The following is a 14,383-nucleotide window of genomic DNA, read 5'->3' on the forward strand; positions in this document are numbered from 1 at the left end:
TCCTCTCGACAGCAGAGATATGTTAATTCTACTCGCATTACCTGAATAGATATAGTTCCTCCTCTACTGGACAGTAGAGTAGAATTACCATTAGACTACCTACCTCGCCAGCAATGGACCACACTGAACCGCTTAAGAACTGGGGTTGGGCGCTTCAATGGACCACACTGAACCGCTTAAGAACTGGGGTTGGGCGCTTCAATGGACCACACTGAACCGCTTAAGAACTGGGGTTGGGCGCTTCAATGGACCACACTGAACCGCTTAAGAACTGGGGTTGGGCGCTTCAATGCATCAATGGACCACACTGAACCGCTTAAGAACTGGGGTTGGGCGCTTCAATGCATCAATGCAGAAGTGGGGATTGGCGGACAGTGCGGCATGCGAGTGCGGTGACCCTGAGCAGACCGCCGACCATATCATCTACACCTGCCCCTTATACAGACCACCCTCGGAAGCCAGCCTCTTCGACCTGGGACCAGAGATGTGGGCGTGGCTCCACGACACCGAGTTGGACCTCTGAAGTTACACAAAAGAAGACCATTAGACAAGGACCACAATGACAATAAGTCCATTAGACAAGGACCACAATGACAATAAGGACCACAATGACAATAAGGACCACAATGACAATAAGGACCACAATGACAATAAGTCCAAAGACTGTATTGTGTATTTATCCTTGACGCTTCCTATAGATGAACATGATGTAACTTGTTTTTCTTGCATGACGTCTACTCAAATCAAATCAAATCAAATCAAAGGCTAATCAGTGAATAAAACCTGCAAGGAAAAGAAAAACATGCATTTTCAGAAATCCGTCCCGGAAAGCGTGAAGAGCTGGAACGGCACATCTCTGTATATTATGCTACATAATAATAGATGGTGTGTGTGTTTGTGTGCGTGGGTGAACCTGTGTGTTGTTGTGTGTGGGTGGGTGTGTGTGTGTGCGCATGTGTGCGTGTGTGCAACGTGCGTGCACATTGCATGTTTGGGGCTGGGGATAGAAGCGAACCTACAGTATACAGTTTGCTGCAGGAAAGCTGTCATAAACAACGTTCTCCGGTAGCATCAGTGGAAAGCAGTGAGCGTGAGAGGAGATCTGTCTAGAGGAGAAGTCTGTATAGCAGTATGAACAACAAAACATTGCAGATCTACAAGCTCATATAGCGTGTGACTTTGTGCCAATTTGAGCTTGTATATCTGCAATGTGCCACACTGTATGTGAAATCTAAAATGACACATATAGGGTTGATTCACAGAACATTAATTGAATCAGCTGGCGTTGTATCTCTCCTCCTCAGCCACAACACTATTGAAGACTTCATGTTAGAATAAGAACGTCGGTTACGAGTAGCCAGAAGAGGGCTTGTGTAACGGGACGAAATGTGTTGGCTCGTTGTTTTGAGGTGTGGAGGATGGGGACAAGTACCAGAACAAGGATAGAAAATAAGAGGGCTAACACGCCGCCGAGCTTCATGATTATAATATAAAACAGGGTGCTGCTGATTAGAAGTAGGACAATTATTGTATGGCTGTGGAAATATATGAGCTCTTTTATCATGGTGAGGCTGTGCCTTGGGATCCTAGGGGGCACACTGAGGTACTTGAAGCTGCCTACCCTCTTCACTGGATGTGAGAGCTCAAAGATCGACATTCATCTGCTTGGTTTCTCCATCATTCAGGAAGAGGACAAGCATAAGCACCAAGTGATCAGGCCTGCCTGTGTCAGGTACAGGCAAACTTCACTTGACAGTTGAATAGAAATGTAGTTTTACTGAATGTGTTGTCAGTGAATGTTTGGTCTCTCAGTCTGCAGTATGAAAGCTTCTCATCCACTCCTGATGGTTCAGAGACCTACCCAAAACAAAGAAAAGTCTTAACTAGGTACAGACTCAGTGAGCACAGTCCTGTGATCGAGAAAGGCCGTCATAGGCAGACCTGTCTCCAGAGAGAAGACAGACTATGCACCCACTGCACACAAAAATTTAATTTAATTAATTATGGTGTGGCAACAACGTTTCTGTGACATACTAAACGTGTTCAATCAATACAATTAATACGGATGATAAAATCATAAACTGTAAATGTCTGCTCCGCTACAGAGCCTGTCTGCACTTCTGTTTGTATACATCCATATTCTAAAGCAGCAGAGTCTCAGACATGGTACATTTACTTTTTAATGTCCACTACATTTTAAAGACAAAAATTAACCACACAAAATAGTAAATATACAGTAGCCAACAATCAACATGCTCACAATTTGACATGCGATCTTGTAGAAAACGTTAATTAACTTAATTAAAGCAGACTAGTAGATGGCGGTATAAAGAAAAGAGTAGACAACACACACAGTGAAGTGTAGTAGGCTATGCCAATGCACATCCGATATTACCGGAAAGAAACGGTGTTGTCATTCTATTCATGAATTGGTGGGAAAATCAATGGTAACTCATTTCCCTCTGATTAATTAGGTGTAATGTACAGTGAAGAATGACATTCTCACTCTTTCTCTGGCCATAGATGCTGGCCAATAGGAATCAAATCTTTGTATCTCATATACTGTATAGGCCTAAAAAAAAAGAAAATATTCACATTTGATGTCATTGAGAAGTATTCATGAGGGGGGCACGGTGGCACAGTCGGTAGTGCTGTCACCACTCACCTCACAGCTAGAAGGTCCTGGGTTCGTCCTGGGTTCGATTCCCGCTGTGGGCGTGTTCCCTCCTCCACGTCATCATCAGTGCCCATACCAGAGGCGGGGTTGGCGAAAGGGCCTTTCTGTGTGGAGTTTGCATGTGCTCCCCATGTCCCCCCCCAGGTTGGCAGAGGAAGTGTAGCGCCCAGGATTACATTAGATAATTGACACTGAAGTATTCATGAGAGAAGTGTTTTAGAGATTCAAGATTCAAAGGATTTATTTGTCAATCAAACACTCGTACAGGTACAAATTGTAAATTGTAAAGTAGTGAAATGTTGGCATGGCATGGTCTGCAGACTGTGCTAACAATAACAATAATGATATGGCATATAGTGGGTTAAGTAAAAACCTTTCAACACCATTGGAGAGTAGGGGAGAATAATTTTGGGTCCAGATATTTAGAACATATAATAAAAGGTATACACATACTGGTACATACCAGTAATACACATATACAGTAGTGCAAGTAGTATGTGCAAACTACAATAAGAGATACTTACACATTCATGGCAATTTTTTATCTTTCAGGGGCTGTTGACCAGCTCAGTGGCCTTGTGGTTAGAGTGTCCGCCCTGATACTGGGAGGTCGGGTTCAATCAAAAAAGAGAAAGTGCGGGATGAGATTTTGTACCTCATTGCATTTTCATCAATAAAAATGTATTAAAAAAATCAGCATACTTTGTTACTTAATACAGGTGCATACAGCAGTGGAATGCTTGTGTGACATACTAACATCAACTCAACAACAACAATAATATTGGATATGATACGAAAAATAAATTAAATTGATTGATTGATTGAAATATTTATTAACAGTTTGCAGAATTACAGTACATTTCAAGCACAAACTCAATACAAAGACTGTTAACTGTGAGTGGACGACCCAATTAAGCATTACACTTGTTTACAAGAGGGTCCACCATGTTCAATTCATCAAAACATTTAGAGACGTACAAATAGACACTTCTAAATAGTCAAAGAACAGAACAGGAATTCATCATAGAGGTAAAAAGGGAAAAGAGACATATACAGTGAGGGGAGGTGGGGGATTCAGATTTTTATTATTTCATTGCAAGATGCTGTACTCTGTCGTCGACCCTAAGCCATGCTGTACTCTGTCGTCGACCCTAAGCCATTCCAGTCTGTCAAAGTGGGCAGGGGTGAGGTGGGTTCGGGGGGTGAGGCCAAGTAGGAGCCTGACCAGTTTGTTTTAGTAAGTCTGGAGCCTAGTTTTAAGGGCCTTTGAGGTGCTGTGGTACCAGGAGGTGCATGTATAGTCAAAGAAGCCTTGTACGAGGGCTCCTGTTAAGGTTGCAACAATGCCACACCAAAATATTGTACCAGACTCAGTTATTTTAGCTCCTTTATTGGTGTTAAATTTGTTTGATAAATATATATTGAGATGAATATTAAGAAAGAGAAAATTAGTCCTAAAACCTGAACATCACTGGAAGTGGAAAATACATCTCCCACTACTGTAGTGTGCACATGTGAGTTAGTCTACAACACAACTGAACTTAAACAACACATTTAACACACAATCATTAAAATGACCCCCCCCCCCCCCCCCCCCCCCAATACTAGAAACATGTTCAACACTCAACCCCCACCTCCACTTTCAGAAGCAAACGCTGATAGACATGGAGATTATATTTACACCAAAGCTCTCCTCTCTACACTTGCTTTGTACAGAAGAGTCTCATTCCAGGACTATGAATAGCTGCTGGTTTTGGTGTGAAGCATTATGTTGAGTTCCACACAATGGAACAATGCCTCCCTTCCCCCACAGGGTGGCGCTGCATGTGAGTGATTGAGGTGATTTCAATCACACATTAAAATCTAATTATTTCAGTTAGATTATTATTATTACTGATTAGTAAATTAGATCAGATTAGATTAGATCAGCACCCTCACCACCTCAGAACATTGTGGTACTGCAGCTAAAACTGCTTTCAAAGTCCAGAAAGAAATGACAAGGACTGGTTATATCAGAGTGGTGATTGAGGCTCAAACCATTAGAAATAACTTTGAGGGACATAGACAATATGATATTAAATATTAAAGCAGTTTTAAAATGCATGTTATTTGCGCTTTAAGTTGACTTTAATTTTAATTAGAGGGCAATTATAACATTTTAAGACATATCAGTATGTCTTAAAGGGGCATTCCACTCATTTTCAACATTTTACTATGTCATTAATGTACCTTAGAGCTGTTATGTGGAAATAATAAAAAAGTTCCCCCATTCTGTGTTTCCTAGAACTAGAGGTCTGAAAAAAAATCATTAACATGGTGAAACACATCTTGATGACATCATCAAGATTTTTTTCATAATTACAGTTCTAGGAAACACAAAATGGGGGGGCCTTTTTTATTATTTCCACACAACAGCTCTAAGGTATATTAATGACATAGTAAAATGTTGAAAATGGGTGGTTTTCCCCTTTAAATAAATTAGATCAGTAAGACCAGATCCCAAAGCCTACTGATATGGTAATGAATAAAATTCACCAATGTTTCTACATAACTGGCTAAAAGCGTCATTGTAGCGGGTTATTGTGGATATGTTAAATATATAGCCTCTGAATATACACAATGCAACAGGTTGGCTGTTCAATGCAGCACTATGATATAATACATGTAAAGAGATTGTATTAGACCTAACCACTGTCAGTCCATGAATCATATAGCTCATATGCAAACTTTAAGCACATGTTGCCTACTTGAATGGAATAAACTCTTTAAAGTGAATGTAGGCGGCTCTTAAAAGAGCCTTTGGGTTGTTGGTAGATCAAGTCATCCTCTGATGGCGGTCATGGTCTTTATCTTGGCGTGCTCGGTGTAGGTGACGGCGGATAGCTAGATGCTAGATGCATTGTATGCATCTAGCTGGGCATCAAGCTCCTCTGCAGAAAGCGGCTTTTTGTTGGCACCACCAGCACCACGTCCGCCTCTCCCCCGGCCTCTGGCACCGCCTGCGCCGCGGCCTCCACGTCCCCTCTGCATGCCCCCAAAGCCCCCAACACGCCTATTCACGCCTCCACCTCTTTTCAGACCCTGCATGGGAGGCCGTCGCTGCAGGTTATCAATCTGTGAGGTGACAAGCTGTATGTTCATGGGGCGCCCATCGAGTGGCACGCCGTTGTACCGTTTCATGGCCTTCAGGGCATCTGCCCTCCTTTCAAAGTGGACATCTGCAGTCCCCAAACACATCCCAGAGCGGTCATAATGGACAGCAACCTTCTTCAGTGTACCAAACTCTGCAAAAAGTTCTTGGATATCTGCATCAGAGACACTGAAGTCCAGGTTTGAGATAAGGAGCTTCCCTCCAGTTTCCACGCCAGCTCCTCCACCACCAGCATTGTTGAACATGTCATGCTGCCGCTTGTCCAGAAGCTGTTTAGGCCTGCTGTACGGCGTAGGTCTGCCTTGACCTCGGTTGAGGTTACCTCGGCTCCTCATGGGGCCGGAGCCGCCGCCGCCCCGGCCGACAAATCCTCCCCCGGTGGCTCCTCCAAGACGACCGACACCGCCGCCAGCTCCGCGGCCGCCGCCACGGCCACCACCACGGCCTCTGCCTCCGCGGCCTCCTCCTCTCTGCGACCTGTTCTGTTTGATAATGTCGTCTAAGGACATATCCATTTTATCGGCCATTATGCCCGAGCCTAATAACGCTAAACTTAAGACTGAAATAGAAAATGGTAGCACAACCTAGACTCTAACTTGGTCTCTACCTCGCTTCAGCTGAAGATACTAAAGTGAATGAATGATGAGCTCAGATCGTCCTCCTTTTAAGTGTGCTCTGGGCGGTGCCAAACCTGATACCCCCTCCCCCATTCACACAATAGAGCGTCACAGTCCCGCCCCCTTTCATGACGACGCCTGGCCCAGGAAATGAATCACAATGTATTTTTCCCATATACATTTCAAAAAGTATTTATCTAAAGACCTTTTAAGCGTTGTACGAAGCCAACTCGAGTCGTGACAAATCATGACAACGCACACAATATTTTGGACCAAACAAATAATTACTTAGAAGAAAAACAACAAAAAAAGTGTTGTACTTTCTAAAATGTCTAAACACTGAGGCCTTTACAGTGTCGATCGGGGCATCCTCGTGTATATCAAACCAACTTACTGCTTCCTAAGGAACCCCTTTAGGTGTTAGCATTATGTTATGCTTAAGCTATTGAAAAATAGCAGATCTACAAGCTCATAGCGCGCCACCGAGTGGCGCGCTACGAGCTTGTAGGTCTGCTATTTTTTTTAAATCGAAGAACGACTGACAGAAACATAGCTTTTTCAGAAAACTGTCAGGATGTAGAAGACATTTTTAGAATCAGACGCTGTCTGGTGAGACCATGGGGGCAAGACGAGCAGTGTCGGTAGGCCAATCAGAGGTGTTACCATGTCTATGCTCGGGTGTAGAATAGATAAACACAGGTCTATCTTAGAGTAATGTCAACTCCATAGACACATACAAAACTTTAAAGTCCCTGTAAAGGAGGTTCAAAGATCTGTTTCTAAACACATTCTACTATGTGGTACTTGGGCAGGGCTGAAATCATATGACTCGATGACACACTGGAGACATTTCCAGCATGTCGCATGCACGCGCACGCGGACACGCACGCGCGCGCACACACACACACACACACACACACACACACACACACACACACACACACACACACACACACACACACACACACACACACACACACACACACACACACACACACACAATTCAATTCAATTCAATTCAAAGGGCTTTATTGGCATGAGAAAACATACGTTTACATTGCCAAAGCAGAAAGCACAATACAACAATACAGCAATACAATCAAAACAAAAAATATGTACATTTGAACGTCAGAATCTTCAATAGATCAATTTCTATATTGTACCAAGATCACTGGATGCAGGTATAGTGCAGGAATATACACAATGATTAGTCTTTAGGGTGGTTGTGTTCCGTTTGATATCCTTCTCCTATCACAGCAACTCACGAATCTTGCTGCTGTGTTTGCACATTGTTGTACTTCGCCCAGCAGATATGGGAGTTTTTTGTCATTGGTCATGTTTTCAAAATCTCCGTGTGTGGTTGTAATCTGTGGGAAGTATGTGTCTCTGATGTCTTGGTACAATGGACAGATGGTTAGGAAGTGTAGCTCGGTTTCCACTTCATTTTGTGTGCAGTGGGTGCATAGTCTGTCTTCTCTCGGGATACAGGTCTGCCTATGACGGCCTTTCTCGATCACAAGACTGTGTTCGCTGAGTCTGTACCTAGTTAGGATTTTTCTTTGTTTTGGGTCGGTCACACACACCCAGCAACTTTGGGTACTCAGAAAAGCTATATGAATTCCAGGTATTATTATTATTATTAGAGAGACAGAGAGAGACAGAGACACAGACACAACGAGACAGAAAGACGCATCGATAGATAGATAGACAGACAGACAGACAGACAGACAGACAGACAGACAGACAGACAGACAGACAGACAGACAGACAGACAGACAGACAGACAGACAGACAGACAGACAGACAGAGAGATAGATAGATCCCGCGCACGCACGTGCGCCTAGCGCCTACATGCACAGGACAGCTGATAGCCTAGTAGTGTATGAGAGTTTAGACACAGCTAAACCTGTTATGCGAAGCAGCCAATTGATTTGGGTACTTGACACGTCGTGAATCTAGTGGGGCGCACTCACCGCCAGTAAACCTGTTATAATGCAAATACCCCTGGATTTGGACATAGGCTACTTGGTGCGTCTTCTCTTCAATCTAGGGGGGGCGCATTCTCCCTCAGAGGAGACTACACCGCTCTGGTTTATATTTTAAGTTTAAGTAACATGAATCGTAACATTTTCTGACAATTAGAAGATAAGATTATAGTCTACCTGTTTAGGGTCTACATGTTTGTGTTAGGGTCAGGGAGGTTGTGTGTGTGTGTGTGTGTGTGTGTGTGTGTGTGTGTGTGTGTGTGTGTGTGTGTGTGTGTGTGTGTGTGTGTGTGTGTGTGTGCGGGGGGTACACACACATACACGGTATCTGAGGAAAACAATCATCCTCTGAGTGTGAAACCCAACCAGTGACACAGCACAAATTAACATGACAACCCTATTGCATATCAATGAGGTGCGTCACCACCAGCTGTTAAAAGGGTACTTCACTTTTAAAGTCGCTTGATTGAGTCAACATTTAGAATCTAAATGTTGACTCAATCAAGATAGTTGATGTTTGTTCGATCAGACGCACGCCCTCCTATATGAGGCCCATTCATATTCAAACTCCACTGACTTCAACCACACCAGACTCATTGAAAGCACACAACTCTGATTCTTGTGACTTATAATTGTCCTTCCGAGTATTCTATGACCACTCGCTAGGCAGCGGTGACTGTTTACACGTCACCATTGTGTATGGCCTCAGCCACGTTCACCTCACTTTTTTTATTTAGATCCTGAAAAGTAACAGTTTTGGACATATGCGATGATCTGCAAGTACCTGGTAATGAAAATAAATCACAACTGTGTGAGCTGAGTGGTGCAAAGTATACTTTTATTGCGATAGTATAACTGTAATGTACTGTACGGTACAGTTTTATTGTTATCAACGGCCCTGTGGCCTTGGTCTTTCCCTAATGGGACTGATCGAGGGTAGCTACTGGGACGTAAGTCAGGACTTGATCACCCCGGCTGGGTCACCTGAATGAGGGGTATGATGTTCGAGAGACCCGAAACCATGATGACCTTGGAATACATCACTGAGGATACGTCCGTCCCAGGTGCATCCATGCAATGTTTTTTTTCTCTCATTTGAATGTGATAGTTGTAGTGCTCAGTGTGAGTGGCCCTTTGGGCTACTCAACAGTGCCACTTTAGGTGGCCCCAAACGGACAGACATACGGACACAGGGACATAGGGGCAGTCATTGGAGCTCCAAAGAGGAGTATAAAGACAGTAAGACACCATATCTGGATGTTTTTGCATGTGAGAATGCATAGCTCTGTGCTGCCATTATGAGTATATTGTGTTGTGGGCAAAGTACAGCGTTGTGTTGTGTGATAAATAAAACATTGCATGCAGACAGAGAATGTTGTGCAGGGAGCGTTGTCACGCGAAATGTTCTATGAGCAGGGTCTGGCTGTAAACAAGTCTCGAGCTTAGTCCATTCACCCTGGGTAAACAAAGAACTTTGCTTTGCTTTGCTTTACTCAATCACTATTGCAACAATGCCACACCAAAATATTGTACCAGTCTCAGTTATTTTAGCTCCTTTATTGGTGTTACATTTGTTTGATAAATATATATTGAGATGAATATTAAGAAAGAGAAAATTATCCACAGGGTGGAGCTGCATGTGAGTGATTGAGGTGATTTCAATCACACATTAAAATCTAATTATTTCAGTTAGATTATTATTATTACTGATTAGTAAATTAGATCAGTAAGACCAGATCCCAAAGCCTACTGATATGGCAATGAATAAAATTCACTAATGTTTCTACATAACTGGCTAAAAGCGTCATTGTAGCGGGTTATTGTGGATATGTTAAATATATAGCCTCTGAATATACACAATGCAACAGGTTGGCTGTCCAATGCAGCACTATGATGTAATACATGTAAAGAGATTGTATTAGACCTAACCCCTGTCAGTCCATGAATCATATAGCTCATATGCAACTTTAAGCACATGTTGCCTACTTGAATGGAATAAACTCTTTAAAGTGAATGTAGGTGGCTCTTAAAAGAGCCTTTGAGTTGTTGGTAGATCAAGTCAACCTCCGAATCCATCCCTGTCTCTTCAGAGCATTGCATTGTATGCATCTAGCTGGGCATCAAGCTCCTCTGCAGAAAGCGGCTTCTTGTTGGCACCACGTCCGCCTCTCCCCCGGCCTCTGGCACCGCCTGCGCCGCGGCCTCCACGTCCCCTCTGCATGGGAGGCCATCGCTGGTTATCAATCTGTGAGGTGACGAGCTGTATGTTCATGGGGCGCCCATCAAGTGTCACGCCGTTGTACCGTTCCATGGCCTTCAGGGCATCTGCCCTTCTTTCAAAGTGGACATCTGCAGTCCCCAAACACATTCCAGAGTGGTCATAACAACGGACAGCAACCTTCTTCAGTGTACCAAACGCTGCAAAAAGTTCCTGGATATCTGCATCAGAGACACTAAAGTCCAGGTTTGAGACTTTAAGGAGCTTCCCTCCAGTTTCCACGCCAGCTCCTCCACCACCAGCATTGTCGAACATGTCATGCTGCCGCTTATCCGGAAGCGGTTTATGCCAGCTGTACGGCGTAGGTCTGCCTCGACCTCCGCGGCCTCCTCCTCTCTGCGACCTGTTCTGTTTGATAATGTCGTCTAAGGACATGTCCATTTTATTGGCCATTATATGCCCGAGCCTAATAACGCTAAACTTAAGACTGAAATAGAAAATGGTAGCACAACCTAGACTCTAACTTGGTCTCTACCTCGCTTCAGTTGAAGATACTAAAGTGAATGAATGATGAGCTCAGATCGTCCTCCTTTTAAATGTGCTCTGGGCGGTGCCAAACCTGATAGCCCCTCCCCCATTCACACAATAGAGCGTCACAGTCCCGCCCCCTTTCATGACGAAGCCTGGCCCAGGAAATGAATCACAATGTATTTTTCCCATATACATTTCAAAAAGTATTTATCTAAAGACCTTTTAAGCGTTGTACGAAGCCAACTCGAGTCGTGACAAATCATGACAACGCACACAATATTTTGGACCAAACAAATAATTACTTAGAAGAAAAACAACAAAAAAAGTGTTGTACTTTCTAAAATGTCTAAACACTGAGGCCTTTACAGTGTCGATCGGGGCGTCCTCGTGTATATCAAACCAACTTACTGCTTCCTAAGGAACCCCTTTAGGTGTTAGCATTATGTTATGCTTAAGCTATTGAAGCTATTGAGATCTACAAGCTCATAGCGCGCCACCGAGTGGCGCGCTACGAGCTTGTAGGTCTGCTATTTTTTTTAAATCGAAGAACGACTGACAGAAACATAGCTTTTTCAGAAAACTGTCAGGATGTAGAAGACATTTTTAGAATCAGACGCTGTCTGGTGAGACCATGGGGGCAAGACGAGCAGTGTCGGTAGGCCAATCAGAGGTGTTACCATGTCTATGCTCGGGTGTAGAATAGATAAACACAGGTCTATCTTAGAGTAATGTCAACTCCATAGACACATACAAAACTTTAAAGTCCCTGTAAAGGAGGTTCAAAGATCTGTTTCTAAACACATTCTACTATGTGGTACTTGGGCAGGGCTGAAATCATATGACTCGATGACACACTGGAGACATTTCCAGCATGTCGCATGCACGCGCACGCGGACACGCACGCACGCGCGCACACACACACACACACACACACACACACACACACACACACACACACACACACACACACACACACACACACACACACACACACACACACACACACACACACACACACACAGCAACTTTGGGTACTCAGAAAAGCTATATGAATTCCAGGTATTATTATTATTAGAGAGACAGAGAGAGACAGAGACACAGACACAACGAGACAGAAAGACGCATCGATAGATAGATAGATAGACAGACAGACAGACAGACAGACAGACAGACAGACAGACAGACAGACAGACAGACAGACAGACAGACAGACAGACAGACAGACAGACAGACAGACAGACAGACAGACAGACAGATAGATCCCGCGCACGCACGTGCGCCTAGCGCCTACATGCACAGGACAGCTGATAGCCTAGTAGTGTATGAGAGTTTAGACACAGCTAAACCTGTTATGCGAAGCAGCCAATTGATTTGGGTACTTGACACGTCGTGAATCTAGTGGGGCGCACTCACCGCCAGTAAACCTGTTATAATGCAAATACCCCTGGATTTGGACATAGGCTACTTGGTGCGTCTTCTCTTCAATCTAGGGGGGGCGCATTCTCCCTCAGAGGAGACTACACCGCTCTGGTTTATATTTTAAGTTTAAGTAACATGAATCGTAACATTTTCTGACAATTAGAAGATAAGATTATAGTCTACCTGTTTAGGGTCTACATGTTTGTGTTAGGGTCAGGGAGGTAGTGTGTGTGTGTGTGTGTGTGTGTGTGTGTGTATGTGTGTGTGTGTGTGTGTGTGTGTGTGTGTGTGTGTGTGTGTGTGTGTGTGTGTGTGTGTGTGTGTGTGTGTGTGTGTGTGTGTGTGTGTGTGTGTGTGTGTGCGGGGGGGTACACACACATACACATGGGGGTTCCCCCATCACGGTATCTGAGGAAAACAATCATCCTCTGAGTGTGAAACCCAACCAGTGACACAGCACAAATTAACATGACAACCCTATTGCATATCAATGAGGTGCGTCACCACCAGCTGTTAAAAGGGTACTTCACTTTTAAAGTCGCTTGATTGAGTCAACATTTAGAATCTAAATGTTGACTCAATCAAGATAGTTGATGTTTGTTCGATCAGACGCACGCCCTCCTATATGAGGCCCATTCATATTCAAACTCCACTGCTTTACTCAATCACTATTGCAACAATGCCACACCAAAATATTGTACCAGTCTCAGTTATTTTAGCTCCTTTATTGGTGTTACATTTGTTTGATAAATATATATTGAGATGAATATTAAGAAAGAGAAAATTATCCACAGGGTGGAGCTGCATGTGAGTGATTGAGGTGATTTCAATCACACATTAAAATCTAATTATTTCAGTTAGATTATTATTATTACTGATTAGTAAATTAGATCAGTAAGACCAGATCCCAAAGCCTACTGATATGGCAATGAATAAAATTCACTAATGTTTCTACATAACTGGCTAAAAGCGTCATTGTAGCGGGTTATTGTGGATATGTTTTTGTGTAATGGTTTTGTGTTATTTTGTCTCTTTCGTAGACTCCCTGCACCTCCCTGCGTGTAAAGAGGTAAAGAGGCCCAGTCTGGTCCAGGAGCAACCCGAACCTCCCCTGATCAACCTGGATGAAAACACAGAGACACAGCCGCTGGCCACAACAACCTCAACTCAACCCATGGAAACACAAGCTGACGTGGACTGTGGAGCATCAGCACGCAAATCACGCAAAAGGAAAAACGTGGAAGGACAAAAATCGTCTTCGAGCAACAAGCCGTCACACTTCCCGGACCCAGAGTCTCCAGAACCAATTCCTGCGCCCATGGAGGTTCAAACAGTGAAAAAGAGAAAGTGCGGGATGAGATTTTGTACCTCATTGCATTTTCATCAATAAAAATGTATTAAAAGAATCAGCATACTTTGTTACTTAATACAGGTGCATACAGCAGTGGAATGCTTGTGTGACATACTAACATCAACTCAACAACAACAATAATATTGGATATGATACGAAAAAGAAATTAAATTGATTGATTGATTGAAATATGTATTAACAGTTTGCAGAATTACAGTACATTTCAAGCACAAACTCAATACAAAGACTGTTAACTGTGAGTGGACGAACCAATTAAGCATTACACTTGTTTACAGGAGGGTCCACCATGTTCAATTCATCAAAACATTTAGAGACGTACAAATAGACACTTCTATATAGTCAAAGAACAGAACAGGAATTCATCATAGAAAGAAAGAAAGAAAGAAAGAAAGAAAGAAAGAAAGCAAGATTAT

At 43.3% G+C, this 14,383-nt stretch overlaps 2 protein-coding genes across 2 annotated transcripts; both read right to left on the bottom strand.

Moving 5' to 3' along the window:
• Positions 1 to 5,560: 5,560 nt before the first annotated feature.
• LOC306913343 (THO complex subunit 4-like) lies at positions 5,561 to 6,431 on the bottom strand (the record flags this gene model as incomplete). The annotated part of the gene is made up of 1 exon (XM_079489935.1): positions 5,561 to 6,431. The coding sequence occupies exon 1, from the start codon at positions 6,353 to 6,355 to the stop codon at positions 5,561 to 5,563; it is 795 nt and encodes a 264-aa protein (XP_079346061.1). The 5' UTR covers positions 6,356 to 6,431.
• Positions 6,432 to 10,516: 4,085 nt separating this feature from the next.
• Positions 10,517 to 11,101, bottom strand: LOC306913344 (THO complex subunit 4-like; the record flags this gene model as incomplete). The annotated part of the gene is made up of 1 exon (XM_079489936.1): positions 10,517 to 11,101. One exon carries the CDS (start codon positions 11,099 to 11,101, stop codon positions 10,517 to 10,519), a length of 585 nt encoding a protein of 194 aa, XP_079346062.1.
• Between the last annotated feature and the right edge of the window lie 3,282 nt (positions 11,102 to 14,383).

The sequence above is a fragment of the Electrona antarctica genome (assembly GCF_951216825.1).
Source record: "Electrona antarctica genome assembly, chromosome: 20".
Classification (NCBI taxonomy): domain Eukaryota; kingdom Metazoa; phylum Chordata; class Actinopteri; order Myctophiformes; family Myctophidae; genus Electrona; species Electrona antarctica.